General features: G+C 43.3%; 1 protein-coding gene across 3 annotated transcripts in view; it reads right to left on the bottom strand.

Moving 5' to 3' along the window:
• The window catches only part of ZNF827 (zinc finger protein 827), a 188,377-nt gene that overhangs the window by 139,922 nt on the left and 25,509 nt on the right, over positions 1–22,946 (bottom strand). For all 3 annotated transcript variants that reach the window (XM_040250427.1, XM_040250426.1, XM_040250428.1), the window contains exon 2: positions 10,682–11,734. In XM_040250427.1, the coding sequence (XP_040106361.1) occupies positions 10,682–11,734 (1,053 nt within the window). The remainder of the gene's footprint in view (positions 1–10,681; positions 11,735–22,946) is intronic.

The raw sequence follows: 22,946 nt of genomic DNA, 5'->3' as shown, positions 1-22,946 counted from the left end.
AAGGAAAGTGCCAGACTCGAGTTCATATCTGAATTACTGAACTTGGAAAATGGCAAGAAATAAAGACAAGTCAAAGGGACTGAGAATAACGCCACGCTGGAAACCAAAGAGCCATGGTAAACCTCACACGCCAAACCCTAATGGAGACAAATTTCAGGCTGACTTGTGCTGTGATGGCTTGGGCAGACGCTGCTGCCAATTTGGCCATTGGGGGCCTTAGGGTCAGAGGCTGTCACTCTCTTATTTTTGACCCTCCACTGGCCACTAAGGTGTGCTGCCCTGCTCTGCAGAGCCTGGGGCCCACCGCCCACTTTGGGAAAAGCTACAATCAGGCGGCCCCAAATGCTTCCATTTTTCAGGAAAGCAAACAAACCAAGTACTTCCTGCAAGGAAAGCAGGGATCACTCCTCCACCAGCCCCAAAAGGGAGGGTGTCTGCTGTGACACTATGTTGCTACACTTCTGGTCTACCAATTTATACTGTACAGGGTCACACAAGCCTCTGCTATTTGGGGATAGAGGAAATAAAAACAGAATTAAGGACTCAGGCTTTCCCTTCATGAGGGATCAGAAACATTTCCAAACTGGTTAAATACACTGTAATACACTCATGAAATAAAATGTAAGAAGCCCATTTAAAAAAATAAATTAGATCAATAGATGCTGATACAGAAACATGTCCAAGATAGTAGTTAGTAGATAAAGCAAGAATTAAAACTATAAGTCTAGAAGGATTATGTTTTTATTCTCTAGAAAATAGGAACCAATTGCTGCTCAGACCACTAGGTTAAAGGTTGATAGGGGACTTTATAAAGGATGTATCAAGCTGACAACATCTAGAAAACCATTACTCAATCTCAGCATCACTAAAAATGGATGCACATTGGGTGCCCTTTGATAATCCATGTATGAAATATTCTTACAAAATATTTAATCAAGCTTCTAGATAACTAGTGAGTTTCCTGGAAATACAGGTGGTTTTAATAAAAAAAAAAAAAAAAGAGTTAAACACACCAAGAGGGATGGAATCAGCCAAATTCAGAATGTGGGACATTCTATAGAACAGATGACCCAGTTTCTTCAACAAGTAACTGGCATTTTAAAAAGGGAAGAGGTTACAGATGAAAAGATACTTAAGAGACAGATCAAGCAAATGCAAGGTGTGAAGCTTACTTCTGCTCCCGATTTGAATGAAACAATTACAAAAGGACACTTTTGAGATAATTAAGAAAATACTGATTACAGCCTGGGTGTTCCATAATATCATATAACAATTGTTGATCCTATTTCATGTAATACCAGTTATTGTGACTATGCATTTTTAAAGTCCTTGGTGGTGGTGGTGGTGGTGGAGGTTTAGTTGCTAAGTCGTGATCAACTTGGGACCCCATAGATTAAAGCCCACTAGGCTCTACTGTCCATGGGATTTCCCAGGCAAGAACACTGGAGTGGGTTGCCATTTCATTCTCCTCTGGGAGATCTTCCTGACCCAGGGATCAAACCAGCATCTCCTGCACAGGCAGGCATAGGCAAGCAGATTCTTTACCAGGGAAGCTACCAGGGCAGCTCTTAAAGTCCTTGTGTGCTGTGCTTACTCGCTTGGTCGTGTCTGACTCTTTTCAACCATGGACTGTAGCCCACCAGGCGCCTCTGTCCATGGGGATTCTCCAGGCAAGACTACTAGAATGGGTTGCCATGCCCTCCTCCAGGGGATCTTCCCAACCCAGGGATCAAACCCAGGTCTCCCACACTGCATGTGGATTCTTTATGCTCTGAGCCACCAAGGAAGCCCCTTAAAGTCCTTATGTATATGTAAATACTTGCAAGCAAATGAATACAACGTCTGGGATTTGCTTTTAAATACTTGGGCAAAAAAGAAAAAGGAGAAATAGGAAGAATGATATGAATAAATGAAACAAAATATGATGATCTTTTTATCTGTACAAGAATTATCTAGAAATGTACATAGGAAACCATTAAGTAATTCATTTTAAAGGACTGTGGAAAGGAAGGGATCATGGTGGGAAACTTGTTTTCATTGTATATTCCTCTGTACTATTTGAATTTTTTTAATATATATATTACTTTTATAATTTTAAAAGGAAATATTCCCAAGTGTAAACTTTTAAATAATCTTATTATTTATTCATGGAGTCAACTGAATCTCCACATGCAAAGAACCACTTAAAATGGATGGAATCAGAAGAGTTCTGGAATAAAGCCAGGGCATTCCAAAGATGCTGTTTTTACATTGCTTATAGGTGTAAGCAATATTGGTTAGCGCAACAGAGGACCCTGAAAAAGAATTCTCTATCTGAAAACATATCCCTCAAGTCTGGAAATTCCCATCACAGAACTCCCTTTTCTGATTGGGGGACAGGGTGGAGACTGAGAATTTCCTTTTACTCTAGGAAAAGCACAGTTTGTAGAGGCTTATCAACACACTTTTTCTTAAACCACTCAAGCTCTCCTCCCATCTTATTGATCGCCTCTGCTGACCTGGACTCCTATCCCTGGTTCAGCCTCTCATTTTCTATCCTTCACCATCATTCCCTCCACTCTGACATCTGGATCACAAAGACGGCATGTTGAATAACAGATTTGAGAGAGAAGACTGAATCGGGGGCTTCCCTGGTGGCTCAGTGGTAGAGAATCCGCCTGCCAATGCAGGAGACACAGGTTCAATGCCTGATCCAGGAAGATCCCACATGCCACAGAGCAACTAAGCCTGTGCGCCACAACTATTGATGCTGTGCTCTAGGGCCCTGGAGCTGCAACTACTGAGCCCACGAGCCTTAAGTACTGAAGCTGGCACGCCCGTGCTCTGCAACAAGAGAAGCCACTGCAATGAGAAGACTGTGCCCTGCAGCTGGAAAGTAGCCCCAGCTCTCCACAACTAGAGAAAAGCCCACAAGCAACAAAAATGCAGCACGGCCAAAAATTAAATGAGTTAATAAAACTATATATATGAAGACTGAATCAGGCCCCTAGGTGATATTACTGTCACAAGCCAAAGGGGAGAAAATTATGTCCATTGGGGGTTATTAAGAACATCAAAGTAATAAGAAAGAGATACACAAACAGGCTGCCACTAATCCCCATCTTCAGGAAGTACTTTCCACTGTCTAAACCCTAAACTGCCTTTCACACAATTGTCTGGGAGAGGAGGGAAAAGCTGAGATGTCATCCCCTGACCTGAGATTTCATGGCACATCACAGGAAGGCAATCCAAAGGCATTTCCTCACAAAAGGAACACCTCTGGCTTTGCCTGGACAACTGGCTTTGCCCAATGTGACCAACAGGCCTCCTATTTTTCCTGACAGTCTCCACCCCTGCCCTAATCAGCTATTCTACATTGCATATGGATCAGACACTGCATTAAACCCTGCATATTCATATTTCATATACATTTATTTTATTTGGGAGCCATGCTTTCTTAGGTTTAATTAATATCAAAATATACATGCTGCTGCTGCTGCTGCTAAGTCACTTCAGTCGTGTCCGACTCTGTGCGACCCCATAGATGGCAGCCCACTAGGCTCCTCTGTCTCTGGGATTCTCCAGGCAAGAATACAGAAGTGTGCCCTTGGACTGACTGGGGGGAAAAGTTCAAATAGTCATAATGAAGAGAAACTAACTGGAAGATAAGTGGCCCAATAGCTACACTGTAACTATTTGACAATTTTAACTGATCACTGCAGGAAAGGAAGACAGAAGTCAATGTAACCAGAAAACACTGATCGAGTTTAAAAATTGGAATTTCCCCTGGTAATATTTGCATTCTTATTTATTAAAAATTTATATTTTGGTAAGATGCTTTCCATACATATACGATGTTGTTAACTACTTTTGAGAAAGACAGAAGTAAGGATGGACTCTATTTTGTATGCCAAAATATTTTCAAGGAACTAACAGCTGTAGATTTCACTCAGATTTAGAGTCTAAAGAAACATGACCACTTCCTCAGAATGAACCACAACATGTTTTCAAGGTAACAGGGTCGAAATGTTCATAATTTTACCGAGTTTACAACTGTTTGATGAACAACTTCCCCCCTCAATATACCACTAGTTAGTATCACTGCAAAGAAAACTAAATTCCACCAAGAGCTACTAGAGCTGGTGCTGTGGATAGCTGCTGATTTGCTCCCTTGGAGAAAACATGTTCTCTTTATAAGCAATAATATTATTGGAATAAAACAGATAATAAATGTGTATAAAATGCCTGTCATGGAGGCTCTCGGTAGTAGCTATTGTAATGATAGTAGCGACAGTGAACTCTTACCTCCAAAGCAGAAAACTTACCATCAAAACAGGGATAAATCTAAACAACTGACCACACAATAAACACGTAGCCCAGGGCCTAACCCAACAGGATAGATTACTCCTGGGGCCAAGAGGAAATAAAATTCAGTAGGAATCCACAGTGCTGTTCACGTAGGTCCAGCTCGGCCTATGCAGAATTCTGAGGTCAAGCTCAGCTCGGCAGGGAAAAGACGAAGATGGGAAGGATGGAAGGGGAGAAGAAGCGCAGGGTGGAGGCAGGAATGGGCTGGGGCAGAGCTGGAAGTCCTTACCTACATGTCTCAGGCACCCAAAACAGGGCCAGGGACCAAGTACAATTCAGTAATTTGTGTTGGACCATAATGAAAGTGAGTAGAAAGGGCTGGGTCAAGATAGTATCCCAAAAAATGAAACAAGGACTGGAAATAGAAAAAAAAAGGTACAGGAATCCTCCAGTAAGTCCTAGCAAAAGTAGTATTAACTCAAGAGCACATGCTTTTCACATATTATGCCAACACACATCTTGAAAGAATGAGTAGGTAAACTATGATCACCCAGAGATGTTCACATACTCATAGCTCACTTGTTTCCAAAATGAACTCCCAAGCAGTTTATAATCAAAATGCATGCAGTGTGACTACCTCATTAATAAAGTACAATCAGGTATGTCCATCTATTTACAATGGACAGGATCTGTCCAAGGCAGAGAGATTATGCAGGAAGTTTGAGAGTGAATTTTAAAAAGCAACATATGTAACTCAAAACTTGGAAAAAAAAAAAGTTTTGTTTTGAGTGGATAGACAAATAAAGTGAAAGAAAGTAAAAGTAAGGAATTTTAAAGCAGGGAAGAACCTTGAAGATAAATCTTAACTTGTTCAGTGTGCAATGGAGGCAACTGAATTGGGATGGATGCTTACGATGGCCCCTCTGCTCATGAGTGGCAGAAAGTAGTGATAACAGACAGTCTCTTCACTTCCGGTTGGTGCTCTGCTCTACTGCCTATATATAAAAATTTCACTGGGCTAAAAAAAAAAAAAATGGAGGGTTTTAACTGAAACACTGTAGTTCAATGCAGGTATTTTTTAAACAAATGTTAATTGTTTTATAGGTTTTGAAATCAAACTTTGCCTTGCTACATCCTAAGTGGCAATCTGTAGAAAATCAAGATAATTTGCAAGTGCGTAGTTTCTGCAAACAGACCTCTCCATACACACCGAAGGAGTTTAAGATGGCAGGTGGCCCTGGGTGTCTGTAATCCATGCACCATCCATCTCGACTCTGGTCCACTAACCTACTAGTGCATATCTGTGTAGGATAAGACACCCTCCTTCGTAACAACATACAGGGATTTGATATCTTTCCATGGAATTTATTGGGCAAGTCTTTCAAATCCTATTTCAGGGAAACACAAAACTCTGTTGGTCATGGATGTCACTGGGTCCTTCTGTTGTTACTGACATTGAGATATTGAGATAATTGGTGCATATTCTAACAACTGGTAAATATTCAGTAAAACTTACAGAAAAGCTTGATATTTAGAGACAATCTAAGTTTAAGTCCCTAGGGAGACATTATGGAGATGAGCGACAGAGAGTTCTGAATCTTAATTAACAAGCGGATTCCTTTTCTAAGAAAGTCCCTGTATGCGATCATCCCCAGATTACGGCTCTAATAATGATGGACCTGAGGGGAGTATCAGAAGCAGTGACCTGTCTTTCTGGACTTTCTCTGCTTTTGCAATAATGTTAATAATATCTCATAAATAGGAATGAAAACAGCAGCCAGAAAACCCTATCTATTGACCCAGGAAATAATCTTAGCTCCCAACTGTATGAGACCAGCTTGCTTCTAAGCATATTTAAATTTTGTTCAGGAAAATAAGATGTTTTGGAAGACATTCTCTGGGAAAGGCTCCTCGTGATTTCTTTTAACCAGGAGCCTGGCATCCTGGGAATCTTGGTAGTCTTCTACAAGAAACTTTGTCTTTAAAATAAAAACTATTTATTTTGTTCTGAGCTGCAGCAGAACAGTAGCTTCAAAGAGAATTGAGTCAATGTGTGACATTTATCTTTAGAGCAAACGGACATAATCTTCTCTCTTCCATGTCCCCTTTCAGAAGAGCACTGTCGAATGTGCCAGGGCGCAGGGTCACATGAAAGAAACCTCGTACTCCAGCATCACCTCTCTTTGCAGGGGGAAAGGCTATCGAGTGATGGGCTCTTTAAGGAATTAAATACACTATGACCTGGCAACAACTGAATCCTGTTCAAAAAAGAAGAATAAGGCCAGACCTAAAAGACACTTTTTTTTTTTTCATGGTTTGGACTTCCCTTGACCTAAAGAAGGTCAAAGAAACGCTAGTGTCTAAATGACTCAACACAAGGCTGGCTTTTCTAGCACATCTCGCTTTGTAACTCCAGAATCAACTTTATATGCCCTTTGTGCAACATTTTGAGAAACAGCTTCGAAATGTAGGCCCTGCTTAGAATCGGGATGGTGTGTATTTTTGTGGACTTTTTTTTTGGGTGGGGGGTGGTTATTACTTGTTTATTTAAGTCAGTGGGCAACAGAAACCCTTTCCCTGTGAGAAGTCAGTCCACCCGCCTATTGTGAATTAAACTTAAGATTTCTTCCAAACATACAAATGAAAGTAGTCATGAGAACTGTTTAGAAGGATGGGCGACAGCTCTCACTGCATCCCTGTGATGCTTCTTAGGTAAAATCGAGTTACACCCCAATCCAGCCCCCAGGTGGCTCTGAAACAAACAGTCTCAAGTGGAGAAGGGGAGAGGAGGGGAGGTGGAGAACGGATGGAAAGACCCACCTGCCCTCCCACTCCTCAGATTCAAAAACTGGTCAGGGACCTAAGTAACACCAGCCAAATCATCTCTCCATGGTACAAAGATAAACAACAAAATCACATATTCTATCAACTTCTTAATCCATAACCCAGTTAGGATTCTGGGAAGTGATAACACTCACTCTAAGTGACGAGTGCACAGAGGCACCGCCTCTCCTGTTTCCAGTTCATGCAGTAAGCAACAGAACCTGTCCAGCAACCTAAACGTCCACCAACAGGTGAATGGACAAAGTGTGGTATATCCAGATACATACAACAGAACAATAGCCAGCCATTAAAAAGGATGAAATCAGGCGATTTGTCGTGACATGGCATTGCCGTATTACCTAGAGATTATCATACTAAGTGAAGTAAGTCAGACAGAGAAAGACAAGTATCACGTGATGTCATTTCTATGCGAAATCTAAAAAAATGATACAATCAACTGATTTACAAAGCCGACACAAATTCACAGCCAGAGAGAACAAACCTATTAACAAAGAGGAAAGGCAGGGAGGGATTAATTAGGAGCACAGGATTTACAGATAAACAATACTACATATAAAAGAAACACCAAGGGTTTACTGTATCGCACAAGGAACTATATTCAACATCTTCTAAGAACCTATAATGGAAAAGGATATGAAGCTATACAACAGAAAATAACACACTACTGTAAATCAATTATAGTTTAATAAGCAGACTGTAGTTAAATTAAAAAAAATTTTTTTTTAATTTAAAAGAAACAGAACTTGAACTTAGGATGCGCCCACATGGATACACAGGGGATCATTTTAAGAGCCCTCGTGCTTTTCTTTGCAGCAATCTTTTCTCTTGCCTGAGTTCTGCAAAATGAATGTTTCTTTTTAAATACAATTACTCTGTCAGCGGAGCTACCTCTTGGAGTGTGAACAGAGGCACATGGGGGTCCCTGTCAATCAGCAAAAGAGGTGGCAGGGTCCCATTTCAAGTTCTTTTCCCTCCCCTTTCAACTGGAACATGGTCATTGATTCAAATAGTAAGTGTTTCAGCAACAGAATAAATTCAGTAAAGAGAAAAGAAAAATCGATTTCTGATAGACCTCCATATTCAATCCTGCGGAGAAGCCCGGTGGGCGTGGTTTATTCTAATAGACCTCCATATTCAATCCGGCGGAGAAGCCCGGTGGGCGTGGTTTATTCTAATAGACCTCCATATTCAATCCTGCGGAGAAGCCCGGTGGGCGTGGTTTATGCTGCACAGTGCGCTGTGCTTAGTTGCTCAGTAGTGTCTGACTCTTTGCGACCCCATGGACCGTAGCCCGCCAGGCTCCTCTGTCCATGGGGATTCTCCAGGCAAGAATATTGGAGTGGGTTGCCATGCCCTCCTATGGGGGATCTTCCCAACCCAGGGATAGAACCAGGGTCTCCTGCATTGCAGGTGGATTCCCTATCATCTGAGTCACCAGGGAAGCCCGTGGACATTGAAACCAAAACGGGAACCCATCTTGTCCCTGCGTTGTAGATCCTATAACAAAACAGGCAAAAATAGTCTAGCCCACCCTGGAAGCTTGAGACCTCCCCTCCTCCTCACATGCATCTAGTTACCTGAATGAAAAGCTCATACTTCATAACTTGCTGGTTATACCCAAGACTCTTTAAAATAACAAAGCCATTATAGTCTGCCTTCAGGAGACAGTCTTACCAGGTCCTTCTTTCTAAGCCACCAGCAAGCTAAAGTTTATTACTATTCTGTATAAGTTTTTCCAAACAACTAATGTCCAGGTGAATTTACAGGAGAAACACCATTTAATTCAGCTATTTAAGAACCATATGAAAAATATACAGAAAGTAACATTTTACATAGATGGCCATACCTCTCTTTCTGCTGCTTCCCATAAATGAAATTTTTATAAACCAGGAATGATTAATTCCCTTATAAAAATTACTCTGGTCCCTTTGTTTGTCTCCTTGTTCCCTAATTTTAGCCATTTCTCTCTTTATCTCACCAGATGGCAGGTGAGAATTGAGGAGAAGAGAAACTCAGCACTGATAAAATTTTTAGGATTTTATTGACACTTCAGAAACCCTGGAGTGAGCGGCCTGGATCACTTGAAGAGTCATAAAAGTTCCATATATCCATTTGCCTAGTTCTATTCTGCTGTTTACACAAGTTTTGAAGCAATTATAATGAGTACATAGAGCTTATTCAGCAATTTAAATGGAAATTTGTCATAAACGCATCAAACTGATGTTAGCTGTGATTGTTCGGTCAATGATTTGCCATTCTGAGCCCCTCTCATCAATGTGGCTGCAAACAGTCAAAAGTTGGCCAGACACACACAGTGGCAATGCTTCTACTGATGATGACACACTGGGCCCACTTCCTGCTCAGGTCTGGCAGGATATCCTCCAGAGACATCTGAAACGCCACACATCCATCTCCAGGACCCTGTTTTTCACCACCACGGGCATAATTTAAAGACAAACCAGTACAAGAAATGATGTTTCCACTGTGAGGACCCAAGTGACTAAGTTTCTCCCTCAGATGAATAACTGTGAACCTCAAGGCTCTAGAAGATCGCGACTTCTCCTTTGAAAAGACCGTCCCCATAAGAAAAACCCAGGATTCACTTTTTCCACATGCAGATTCCTTCAGAATCTGACTGGACTGGAATAAAATAATTTGCATGAAATGCTTTGATTACATCTGAATGACAATATTCTTTATAGAGTTCTTATACAATAAGAAATTCTATAAGAACAGAGTATGTAAAGGCTTATGTCCCACCAAAATATTAATAAAAATGCTAATGTAAGGGTATACAAAAGGGGTGACATGAATTTCGAGATTGGGATTGACATATGTCACTATTGATATAAAATAGATAACTAATTAGAACCTACTGCATGGCAAGCACATTGCTCTGTGTATGACCTAAATGGGAAGAAAATCCAAAAAAAGGGGATATATGTATACGTATAGATGAGTCACTTTGCTGTACAGCAGAAAGTAATACACCATTGTAAAGCAACTATACTCCAATAAAAAAACTATTTTAAAAAAAGTATATAGTGTGATAAATTAGGGCAGAATAGTTACTGATGACACAAAAGTCCATTTGTGATGGAAGCTGTAGGACAGTAAGCTCTCTCTTGTCAACTATTTCAAAAGCAGTGAGTTTTTTTTTCCCCCCCTGCGCAGTGATGCCATGCACTCCGTGACAAAGATACTTTGATCTTCCTCCATTAAATATATCTTGTGTGGACCTAGCCTGAACTCGGTAAGAGGAAAAAAAAAAAAATCGTTTCTATGAAAGGGAAGGAGTACTGTATGTCTCTAAGATTATTCATTACCTTTCAAAAATAAAGCTATTGGTGAAGTCTTTGTGTCATCCATACATGAAAGACCCACCCCGAGGCTGCTTACTTATTTTGTCGTTGCTTCTGCTTTTTTATTCCTGCCTCAGATCAGATGGGGAACCCACGCGAAGGAAGAAGGCAATGAATTAGACATTGCAATTGACAGGAAGAAAGAAAAAAAAAGACTTAGAGGCTGATGGAAATGAGAGCATCCATACCTGAGTTGGAGGGTTTAGATACTCTTCCCTTGGGAACTGGCAGCAACAATAATTCCAAGGACTGTGGCGGTGGCGGAGGCGGCGGAGGCGGCGGAGGAGGAGGCGGGGTTACTTTCTCTTGCTTCTTCTCGGAAGGCGGTGGCGGTAGAGGGTCCTCAGGCACCAGTGACGATTTCTCAGCCAGAAGGGTCCCGGCAGCCCTCGCTGCGACCTCTTTCAGAAGGGCCGCTGAGGAGGTCATGGAAGCCAGGGAAAGGAAAGAGCTGGCCGGAGGCGGGTGTTCCTGGCCAGGAGTCAAGCTTCTCTCGCTGACTTTCTTGGATAAAGCTGCCAAGGTGGAGCTGGCAGACTGGGAGCTGAAAGGGGAGGAAAAGGACTCAAATCGCACGGTCTCCTCCGTCCTGGTCAGCGATTTGTCCTGCAGGACGGCATTGGCTGCAGCTTTCAGTTTGAGGATGGCGGAATCCGGGGACAAGCCGCAGGTGGTGGTTGAGTTTGGCAACCACTTACCTTGATTCCACAGGAAACGGTTACTTGGAGGGTACTGGTCATTCTGTTCCTGCTTCTCGGCCAGCTTCCTGGCCAGCACGCTGAGCTGCTGGGCGTGGTGGGACGGCGGCGAAAAGGAGGAGAGATTCGAGCCCGCGTTGACCGGGGATTCCACCCTGCCGTTGGCCGTGGCCCCGGCATCCAGTTTGAGGGAGCCGGCTTCCAGCAGCCGCCTCAAGTTGCTGCTCAGTGGCTTGGTGGAGCCTGGCTGGTCCTCCTCGCACAGAGAAGACACGCCGGGGGAGAGGTGATCTGGGCACTGCAGCGGGTCTCGCAGGACCTCCCCGTCGAGTGCCACTAGCTCCAGCGTGTGGCTGCTGGGGGTCGCGCTTCCCAAGGAGGTGTCGGGGGACGTGGACTGCTCTTGGATCCGGTCCTCCAGGCACAGCTTATAGTTCTCCTGGACTTCTCCATAGGAGGCTTCCGACGGCGTCTCCGAAGAGTTCCCATACCAGTGTTCTCCTTCACTGAGTTCTCCCTCCGCCTCGTCCTGCCTACTAACATCTGGGGGAATTAAGAAGATCAGGTTTACTCCCAAAGCAAGCAACAAGCAAGCCTGAAGACAGGCAAAAACGGAGTCGTGGACATGCTTCCTCTGCCCTGCCCGCCCCGCCCCCACCAAAACCACAGGGACACAACCTTCTAGCAGTTCAGGGGCTGGGTCAGAGCCTCTGGACCTACGCTTGAAAAGGATGCTCAACAGGCCACGGTTTAAAGCACAAAACACCTTCTACATCCGTTCATCCTTTTCTAATTACTCCAAATCAAGGGAAACGGAAAAGGAGGAATGAGAAAAACGGAGCTGGTAAAGAAGAAACTGGATGCAGAAACTGCTTTTCAGTGAATGGGGGAAGTGGGGAGAAGCTTGTGCCCAAGTAAAAAGTGAGCATGAGATCTTCAAGATCATGTGGGAATGAAAGTGACAGCCAGACATAGGGGGAAACTGGATGATGAGACCCAAGGTGGTGGGAAGCTGGTTCTCGCTTTCTAACTCCAAGACCTCAGGGCAGTCACTTAGCAGGCTTGATAGAACATGCAATTCATTTTTTTTTTAACTGATCAAAATATGTAAATAAAAACTTGCTTATTAGATATTCTACCAATTTCACAGAGTTGTTCTGAAGCTTCCATCATAATAAACATGAGACTATGTTTTGAAAAAACAGTCAAGTACTATACAAAAATGAGATCTCACTAGCACACTATTCACATTCTTGATTTCTTAAAGGGACAACGCAAACTGCTTGTCTGAGATCCCAACCCTCAACTTGCCGGCCCTCTCAACACAGGCAGTGATTAGTCATTTGTTCCCTCACTCCGCCGAGAGTCCCCCTTCCTTATTTTCTATCCATGAGTTTATCTGTCCACCCTTACTGCTGTCAATGGGTCCGGCACCAGTCAGCTGGGACTCTGCCTTTCCAGGAGCACAAGTGGGCTCTGCCATTTCTCTACCCTTGCACAGAATATTCCTTCAGCCTGCGATGTCTTCCCCCAAAAGGCCTGACTATCCAATTCTGCCCATCCTTCAACACCCAGCTCAAAGGATTCCTTCTCGTTATTCTCCCTAGAACTCAATGTCAGAATTAATTTCTCTTTCTCATTCATTCACTCATTCATTCAACAGCTTAGGAGGGAGTGCCGGCCACATGGCAGGCATTCAAGACTAAACAATGTTGAACAAAATGAAGATCCTGCCTTCTTAGAGCTTACATTCGGTGAGGAAAACAGGAATGTTAAAATGAATAAATGAGTAAATCCTAGAGAAAACCAGAGACTGGTAAATGTTATGGAGAAACATACAGAGCAGGACACAGAGGATGGGGGTAATGGGTAGGAGATAAGTTGTCATGTTCAACAGTCACGGTTAGGGTGAGGCTTCACTGGTGACACCTGTGCAAAGACTTAAGAGACATCAGCAGTCGGTCATGCAGCCATCTCTGAGAGAGGGGCCCAGGCAGAGGAGGGTCACTATAAATGCCCTGATGTGAGAACTTGCCTGGCACATGCATGGACCATCAGGGAAGCCAGTGAGTGTCAGAGCAGAAGGAAAGTCAGAGAAATAAAGAGAGAGAGAGATGCAAAGGAAGGAGGCCAAACCCATCAGAAGGATGCTGTAAACTACCGAAAGATTTTTGCATCTTTTGCAACTAGAGTGTCTAGGAGCCACTGGATGGGCAGCAGCAGGGCAGGGACATGACGTGACTTATGTTTTCCAAGGTCTGTTCTGGCTGCCTGTGGAAAAGAGAATCAGGTGCAAGGTGGGAACGGGGAGGCTCAAGGGGAGAAGCAGGCAGGTTCTCTACGTATTTTGAATGCAGACCCAACATTCCCATTTTTAAAATATTGAGTCTACTATGGACTTATCTTCTAAAAAATTAAGTGACGGGGTTCCTGGAAGGTAGGGATGGTGGCTTACTATGTACAGATTCCACATATGCCTCACACAATGCCTGGTCCCTAGAGAGTTCAATGATGCTTTAGGGACGGAGCCAAAATTCCCCACTGTGCCAAGTTTTGCTACGTATATCGTGCTGTTTCTTTCCTGAATAGAAATAGCTGGAAGTAGTAATGCCCGAACTACAAGCTAATACATCGATCTTCCCATGCTCTTTAGAGAAGAAATGTCACAAATGACAAATTCTCTTTCACTAAGTTACAGTTCTGCAACTCCTTCCTGAGATTCCTTATTAAGTTATCACGAAAATATAAAATATCAAATGGGATTTGCTGGAGAAAAGCAGGCAAAATTGAGTTTTCTCTGTTAAAAACAGTCTGGCTCCTGGTGATTTACCACATTTCCTTCTTCCCATCTGATTTCGACATTTGTCATCTTTCCTGAAACCGGCGGGACCCAGAACCACTCATTTCACCAACGGCTTCTTGAAGAGATGCTCTTTACCAACCACCAAGCAGCCAACATCAATTTCAACAACAGGGTTGAGTTTATGTTCCTTTTTGTAAATTATGCTTCTGTCAAACTAGAGTAGCTCTCCGTAGTCAAGATTGGTGTAGAACCTTGTGTGCATACTAAGTCGCTTCAGTCGTGTCCAAAGGCCCACCCTTTGGCCATGGGATACTCCAGGCAAGAATACTGGAGTGGGTTGTCATTCCTTGCAGTCTGGGGCAATTAACAAGGTACATAAAATCAGGGTTTTGAGAACCACAAAGAATCACAACCATATCCGTGTACAGTCTTGTCATTTTACTGAGACTATTAAATATTCTTAAGGTTACATTGGATCTAAAGCACACACAGAGCTAACTTACTGCTAACACTGGAACCCAAAGCCCAAATCTCTCAACATCTGGCCCAATGCTCCTTTTCAAAGCCCCTGCCAGATGCCCTCTGAGTAGCATCTTCTAGAAAATCTGAGCAGCTGTCCTTCCACCCTCTGGAAAGAGAAATCAGCAAGTGAATTCTCACTGATAAAGATATCATTCACTCTTATTTTCAGATAAACCAATAAGAGCTAAGTATCCATTATTTTTATAATTTCTCCATTCCCTCTCTGCCTCTTCTTTGTTGCTGTTCTCAAAAATGGACTCAAATGCCTAAAAAATTTGGCACATCTTCTGGCAAAGCCCCAAAGGCAAAGTTTAATTTCCTGCCTACTCCAGATGTGAGAAGAAAATTCATCCCCTCCAGACGTGCTGAAGCCGGTGAGTGGGTCAAAAACTAAGAAGTTGTCAGTTCAGGCTCTAAGCCCATCAAACAGTGATAAGGAGATCCAAACATTCCAGACTGATATAAACAGCTGATAACTACGTTTAAAGCAACCTCCTCAACCTCACCAAAACACAAGCCCAGAACATGCAAACAAAGTATTTCTTAAACATACCAATTTAAATCCTCTAAAATACACAGATATTTCTTAACCATCTACTGCTCTGTGCCTTGCAGATACACTCACTGAGATACATACACTCTTTTCTGTACTGCAAGAAAACTCAAATACCTAAAGAGTATTTTTAAACTCCTTTTGTTTTTGTTGTTGTTTAGTTGCTAAGCCATGTCCAACTTTTTAGCGACCCCATGGACTGTAGCCCACCAGGCCTCTCTGTCCATGAGATTTCCCAGGCAAGAATACTGGCTGCTGCTGCTGCTGCCAAGTCACTTCAGGCGTGTCTGACTCTATATGACCCCATAGACAGCAGCCCACCAGGCTCCCCCGTCCCTGGGATTCTCCAGGCAAGAACACTGAAGTGGGTTGCCATACTGGAGTGGGTTGCTATTTCCTTCTCTGTGGGAATCTTCCAGAGTCAGGGATGAAACTTGTGTCTCTTACATTGGCAGGTGGATTCTTTACCACTGAGCCACCAGGGAAGCCCTTTTAAATTCATAATATTCCATTAATCGCTTTTCTGAAGATGCTGCTACTGCAATCGTGGTTATTTAAGTAATAAACCAGCAAATAATCGTAGTGCATGGCCTCGAAGGAGCCAGACCAGAAACCCAAGGAGAAACATCTCTGAAACTATTCTGTCATCACCTGAAGTCAAGTAAAAGCTGGGTTATGCCCTGAGAGAAATGAACACAAGAGAAGTTGGGACCCACAGAGGGTGAGAGAAAAACCCTGAAAGTCTCCAACAAATGTGCTTTCACTTCATAAAAGAGCAGCAACAAGGATTTTCTCCCACACATAAATTAATTTGGTTTCCCTTCTGCTGGGCTGCTGTTTATTTTCACATTCAGTTTCATCCAAGAGGTGTTCCTTGGTTCAGTTTTGGGGAGCTCCCCTTCAGCAAGGTCTGTGGGCCACCCCCGCCCCCAGCACCTTTCAGACTGCAGGATGAGAAAGGCTTCTGTCACTGGGATGCTCAAATAGCATTCCTGCAATCTAAGGGATTAATTTGTTGGACATCACAAACTTTAGAACAAATGAGGCTTGTCTTTTGACCCTCTTTCACAATTTGAGAACTCACCCCCATCCCAGCCCCTTCTCCCATCCCCACCCCTCTCCCTCCCAGAGCTGTGAGACTCCTGGAAATGCTGTCTGCACATCCAGCATCCACCATGGATTTCACAGTTTTTCTAACTAAGTCTCCAGGGGAAGCCTCTGAAGGGCCAATGTAAATAACTCCCTTCTAGATGCATTATTTTTAACTTCTAGAATAGGAAGCTATTTCCATTGCTAATTTTACGACAACCTATGTCTCTGACAGCCAGGTTCACACTCATTCCTGTCAATTTTACACAACAGTCTGTTTCTGTGTTTTTCCCTTTAAATCAGAAACTCAGAAAGAATTAAGAATAGAAGCAGCGCAATTACAGAATGAAAACACGCTGAATATATTTTGTTTCCATGTGGCAAATATTTCTCCTTTGGGGAAAACAAAACAAAATTTCACTACCTAACACATTTATTTACAATTCAGTTCTCAAGCTGAGAAACTGAGTAACTTGAGATCTACCACTCTTGCTGCATTTTTTTCCCAGCTCACTTCATTTTTGGGTTGACAGTTTTAATCAGGTGCATTTAATTGGACTGATATTCAATTCAAAAGGTCCTTGTGCAGAAAGATCAGGAAGAGAGAGAGAAAAAATATATAAGGAGGCACCTATTAATTTTCATGCCTTCTGGCTGAGGTTAAAGCTAGTGGAGACGGAAGCCGAACAGCCTCAGTTCTTAATCTACCCACAAACCATTGCCACCAGTCAATACACACTTATCTCATCGGCAGTTATTGAAGAGCATCAGGATTAGGTTCTTAGGACTCGCCTGGACGGAGCTGACTCATGGTCAGTCCTCTGGCATCCAACACCCTCTTCTTGTGACCACAGGTATGTTCACCTGATCCCTACCTTTCCAGTTTATTTGTAACTAAAAATATTGTATGTTTTCCATTTCCACCTAATATGCATCCATAGCTTAACAGGCCACTATCAGTATTATCAGTTATACCAGGAATACCCACCTTAAAACATACAATAGATTTTTCCTTGCAATTGTACATGAAAGCAGTTTGTAAAGTTTACACAACAGTGTACAAAAGCTATTAGTAAAACCAATGTTGATAATGGATTTAATTCAACATTTACTGAGCATTTACTATTAACATATTCAGGGAACTGTTCTCTGCAACAGAGAGCCTCAGAGACAGTAACAACGTCTAGGCCAACAGTTTAACAGGGGAGCAAGAATTGCACAAGCCTATGAAACACAGTGGCTGGTGCCATCACAGAGTCCTGTGTGCCTAAGAGAGCAAATCATTCATTCCAATCGTGCAGGTGGCTTTGGAAACGGACCTTGGAGGATGAAGAAGATTTCAACAGATAACACTGGAAATTCACTTATAAGAGGGCTCCCTCCTCTGCAAACTATCAAACAGGAAATAGCCCAGTCGTGGAGTAAGCTAATATTCTGGTGACCTTGTTAGATAGTTTCACTTAAAGAAAATGTTTTCAGATTCTCCACTCTTCATATTTTAAAAACACCCCATCTATTGACTGGTTAAGGGCAGATTGACCAACTACGTTACCCAACTCACTCCTTTTGAAATCAAAAAACCATTAAGTTATACATGCCTGAAGCAGGACAATGAGGGCAAGCCAGACCAAAGCAGGGGTAGCTGGGCTCCTGTGATTGTCGGTGACGAGGACCACGTGCATGAACGTTCTAGGGTCATATTCTCAGTCCCTCTATCAAACATGGAGAGGGATGCATGTCCCTAGCACCAGAGAGGGTGTCCAAAGCACCATCAGGGCTCCCTCTCATTTGCGTCTAGTCTCTTCTGGGAAGTTAGCCTCCTCTCAGGCCACCTTTGCTGTGCTGTGCTGTGCTTAGTCAGTCCTGTCCGACTCTTTGCGACCCCGTGGACTGCAGTCCTTCAGGCCCCTCCGTCCATGGGGATTCTCCAGGCAAGAGTACTGAAGTGGGTTGTCATGCCCTCCTCCAGGCCACCTTTCCCAGGAGGTTAAAAACCTGGCGCACAGGTTCTGGAGTCCACTCTCAATGATGTATGTATCACAAGAGAAAGGTCTTTCCCCTCTGATTGGCTGCTGGAGGTCATGTGCCACTCCCTGGACCTATCGCTGAAGCCAAGGGATGTGCCCTACAACGGGCTCCACGTGGGTCACAGAAAAGGGAAGAGGCACCCGGAGGACAGAAGCAGTGACCTCGGTAATGCTTAATGAAGGTTTAGCATGCTGCACATCAGGTTGTTCTGAACCAATTTTATGATCCTGAGCATAAAACATATCCTCATTTAGGCCGGTTTACTTGCCAATTTTTCGATCGTCCTTTTGGAACCTAAAAGCCTCAGCACATCCCCCACACTGGTTCTGCCCTCAGCGAAGGCACCTCTCAGGGCTCTGGGCCTCCAAGTCCACAGTCTAAATGACACACCCGCAATCGGCTCCGCAGGACCAAGCCGCAGAGACCACGGTTATTGAACCTGACGCCCAGGGGCACCCATCCCTTATCAGCATGGCCAGGAAGAAAATGTAAGAACTGCTAGTTACTTCAAACTGCCAGAGTGGAGAAGACAGCCAGATCCCTGTCACCAGTCCAGCTGGGGAAAAGGTTCCATGAGGGCAGTGGGAAATGAGTGGAAGTCTGGACAGGATAAGAGTCTGCAGACTGAGATAGCAGGGCTGCCTCCTGGGTCAAGATGACCATTTTGCACACAGCAGTGTTTGCAGATTACTGTTGGAAGTGTCCAGGAAGAAAACAGGTAACACACACTAACACATTGCTCCTTATCTTCAAAGAGAGTCCCAAACAGTATCTAAGCCAGTTGCAACATTCTCATAGAAAGTTGCCAGGTCCTCCAGTAACCCAGGAACAACCCAAGCTCCCCCATCAAACTGCCCATCTCAACAGGAATGGCAACTCCTCCACCCCTACAGTTGCTGGGACCAAAATGCCATGGCCAGTCTCCACTAGCTTCTTTCTCTCACACCCCTCATCTAATTAATTGGTGGATTCTGTTGGTTCTGCTTTCAACATACATTCCAAATCTTGCCACTTTTCAACATTTCCACCACTCCTACCCTCGTATACTGCACTGTACCCCTGGCCTAGACTATGGCAGTAGCCTTTTGATTTGTTGACTTGCTTCCAATTCTTGACCCCTCCCCACTATATTCTTAACCAGTAGCCAGAGTAAGCTTTTAAAAATATTATGTCCAATTCCACTGTGCGTGCTAAGTCACTTCAGTCATATCTGACTCTTTGCAACCCTATGGACCATAGCCCACCAGGCTCCTCTGTCCATGGGATTCTCCAGGCAAGAAAACTGGAGTGGGTTGGGTTGCTGTGCCCTCCTCCAAGGGGTATCTTCCTGACCCAGAGATTGGATTCTTTACCATTAGCACCACCTGGGAAGCCCCTAATTCCACTGCTTCATCCTTAAAGCCTCCACGATGACTTCTCAGGCTTCTCAGAATAAAATCCAAAACCTTGACCTTGACCTCAAGGCCCTACATAATCTGCATCCCTCTGACCTCATCTCCTACCACTGTGCCTGGTAGGCTTCTACCTCAGGGCCTTTGCACTTGCTATCCCCTTTGCCTGAAATCTTTCTCCCCCAAAAGAGCAACATGACTGATTCCCTTACTTCCTGCGGTCTCCCCTCAAATATCATTGTTTATTAGAATAGAAGCCCCCTGAAAGACATTTTGTTCTGCGTGCCACTGTATTCTCAATATTTAGAATGGTACTCACCAGATCAGGTGCTCAAATATTTGTCACATGTATGAATGAAAAAGAAAAATTGGGCTTAACAATCAGAACAGTGGCCCTTGTCAGTACTAGAAATGAGAACGGTTTTCAAAATTACAAATGACAATTCTATTTGTCTCATGTGATCAAACACAGAATAGGGAAAAGAGCCTGTTTTGCCAGCATTTCTACCAGAACCTCCTTGCTGGCCAACAAAAGACAACAGCAGTCTAGGGGAATGAGTGACTGAAGCTGAAGCCCCCTCTAGGAAGTCTCAAATTTCTTTGAGTTTTAGCTTAATATTTCAAGTGAATTCTGCACTCTGTACTATAGATGAGCTTGTCCTTACTTAACAATTGGGCATTTCTTACAAACCATCCAAGAACATTATTCTCCTGGAAAGTGCACCATGTCTCTCTGGATACCCATCTTCTTTGGAGAAACATGTACCCTAACAAGAGGAATGAGAATGTATGAAAAGCACGTAGTACAATGTCAAGAGCTCAGTAAGGAGTGGCTGGCATAGTTACTATCATCAGAAAACAGACAGCATGCAACCTAGTACCCCCATCTTCAGAGAGCAAAGCAAATGCCCAGAGGGTACTTGCCAGGCTGATCCAACGGATCTGGGGGATATTAAGAACTACAGCTCTACTTGTTGAAGCTGAGTTTTGTTATAGGAATTATTTTAGAGAAGAAAAGCCTTGGAGAGCTAGTGCCTGTGTCTCGCTTCTAGGCAGAGGCTTAGAGAGGGCTGGTGATCTCTGAGCTCAGATGTCCCAATGCAGAGGTCAGTGCTTCAACTACTATATCACTAAGTGATCATCAATGAGTAAATGAATGAGTGAACCCTAGAAAGAGGCCTGGAACATGACAGGTTTCCAACAAACATTTGCTAAATGAGAGAACAATCATCTATAAAGCACCAGAAACATACCTGGTTCTATATTCAGTGTTTTAATAATCACCAGCAAATTTGATCCTCACGATAATTTTAGGCGGGAGACTGTACTCTTTTCCATTTACAGACCAGGAAACCAAGGTTACAAAAGGCTTACTTAATATTCACACTTAGTGACAAAGTAAGGCTTAAACTCAAACCTTCAGAATATGAATAACTTGACAAAAAAGTAGTATTTCAGGTCAAAAAAGTAATATTTCAGGTAACCAAAAAGTACCAAGGTACTTTCACACAGTTGACATATTTTTTTTATCTTGGTTTGATGAGATTTAAAAATGCATACATACTCAAACATGATGTGTGAAACACGATTATTATGTTTGTAACATGATTATTATTTTCTGAGAAGTGTCTCAGAAACGACTGAGCCTTTGCAGCAGCTTGCCCCCATATCAAATAGCTCCAAGCAATGGTATTTTAAGTCATTATTCCTATTTTAACAGTTCTTATGAATTCTTTTTTTTCTCTATTATGCCTATGCAGAGCACTTTCCTTCTAAATTTGAGGCTTTTTGTTTGCCATAACTGAAACAACAATCACCAGGCTTATTAAAATTCTGTGCAAACTAAGGATGAAAGCCTAGTGTTATAGGTCGAATTGTTGTTGTTGTTTAGTCACTAAGTCATGTGAGACTCTTTTGTGACCCCATGGCCTGTAGCCCACCAGGCTCCTCCATCCCTGGGATTCTGCAGGCAAGAATACTGGAATGTGTTTCCGTTTCTTTCTGCAGGGGATCTTCCGGACCCAGGGACTGAACATGCAGCTCCAGCATTGGCAGATGGATTCTTTAGCACTGAGCCACCTGGGAAGCCCCACAGGTCAAACTGCATCCCCCATAAAGATGCTAATGTCCAATTCACAGTACCCATGAAAGTGATTGATTTTGCAAACAGGATCTTTGTAGGTGATCAAGTTGAGATGAGGTCATTAGGGTGGGTCCTAACCCAGTATGACTGATGCCCTAATAAAAAGGGGAGATTTGCACACAGACAGACAAGCCACGTAAAGACCATAGGTGTACAGCCACAGGTCAAGGAGCTACCAGAAGCTGGCAGAGAGGCCCACAACACACCCTTTCTTAGCCTCTTTGGAAGAAGCATGGAGCTGCCGCCACCTTCATCTTGATCTTGAACTTTTGGCCTCCAGAACAGTGAGACAATACATTTCTTTTCTGACCTTCTTTTGAATCATGGGAATACAATATCTTTTTGCTTATTTGTTAAAAAAAGACCCAGATGCTGGGAAAAATTGAAGGCAGGAGGAGAAGGGGACAACAGAGGATGAGATGGTTGGATGGCATCACCAACTTGATGGACATGAGTTTGAGCAAGCTCTGAGAGTTGGTGATGGACAGGAAGCCTGCAGTCCGTGGGGTCACAGAGTTGGACACGATTGAGCAATTGGACTGACTGACAGAACATATAATTGTTACATGATCTTACTGATTAAGAGTAACTAAAAAAATTTTTCCCGTCATTGAAGCCGTTCAATTGGTGGTACTTTGTAACGGCAGCTCTAGAAAATGAATATATTTAAGTTGGAATGAAGAAGGCCTGAGATGCCTGAGACTTTTTTCTGGGGTTTCACCTCTGAATTCTAAACTGTAGACTCAGTTGGTACTGTAGTTTTTGTATAAGCTAGGTTTATTGTACAGAACCGGCCACCCCCACCACTCAGTGTGAAGTCCCCTGAGGCTACAGAGACTATAAACAGACTAAAAAGCTATTTTTGACTCTCTCTAAACTTTAGCCAAATTTCTGTCCAATGAAAGATTCTGAGAAAGACATTAATCAAGAGAAGTCTTCTATTACTACAGTAACTTAGAAATCTCCAAATAAATATATGCGTGTGTATATATATGTGGACTTCCCAGGTGGCACTACTGGTAAAGAACCCACCCGCCAATGTGCCAATGCAGGGAACATAAGAGATGCAAGTTCAATCCCTGGGTTGGGGAGATCCCCTGGAGAGAGCATGGCAACCCACTCCAGTATTCTTGCCTGGAGAATCCCATGGACAGAGGAGCCTGACGGGCTACAGTCCATGGGGTCGCAGAGTCAGACATGACTCAAGTGACTTAGCTCGCATACAC

This window comes from Oryx dammah, unplaced genomic scaffold (assembly GCF_014754425.2).
Source record: "Oryx dammah isolate SB20612 unplaced genomic scaffold, SCBI_Odam_1.1 HiC_scaffold_12, whole genome shotgun sequence".
Lineage (NCBI taxonomy): Eukaryota > Metazoa > Chordata > Mammalia > Artiodactyla > Bovidae > Oryx > Oryx dammah.
This window is presented reverse-complemented; position numbering and strand designations above follow the sequence as displayed.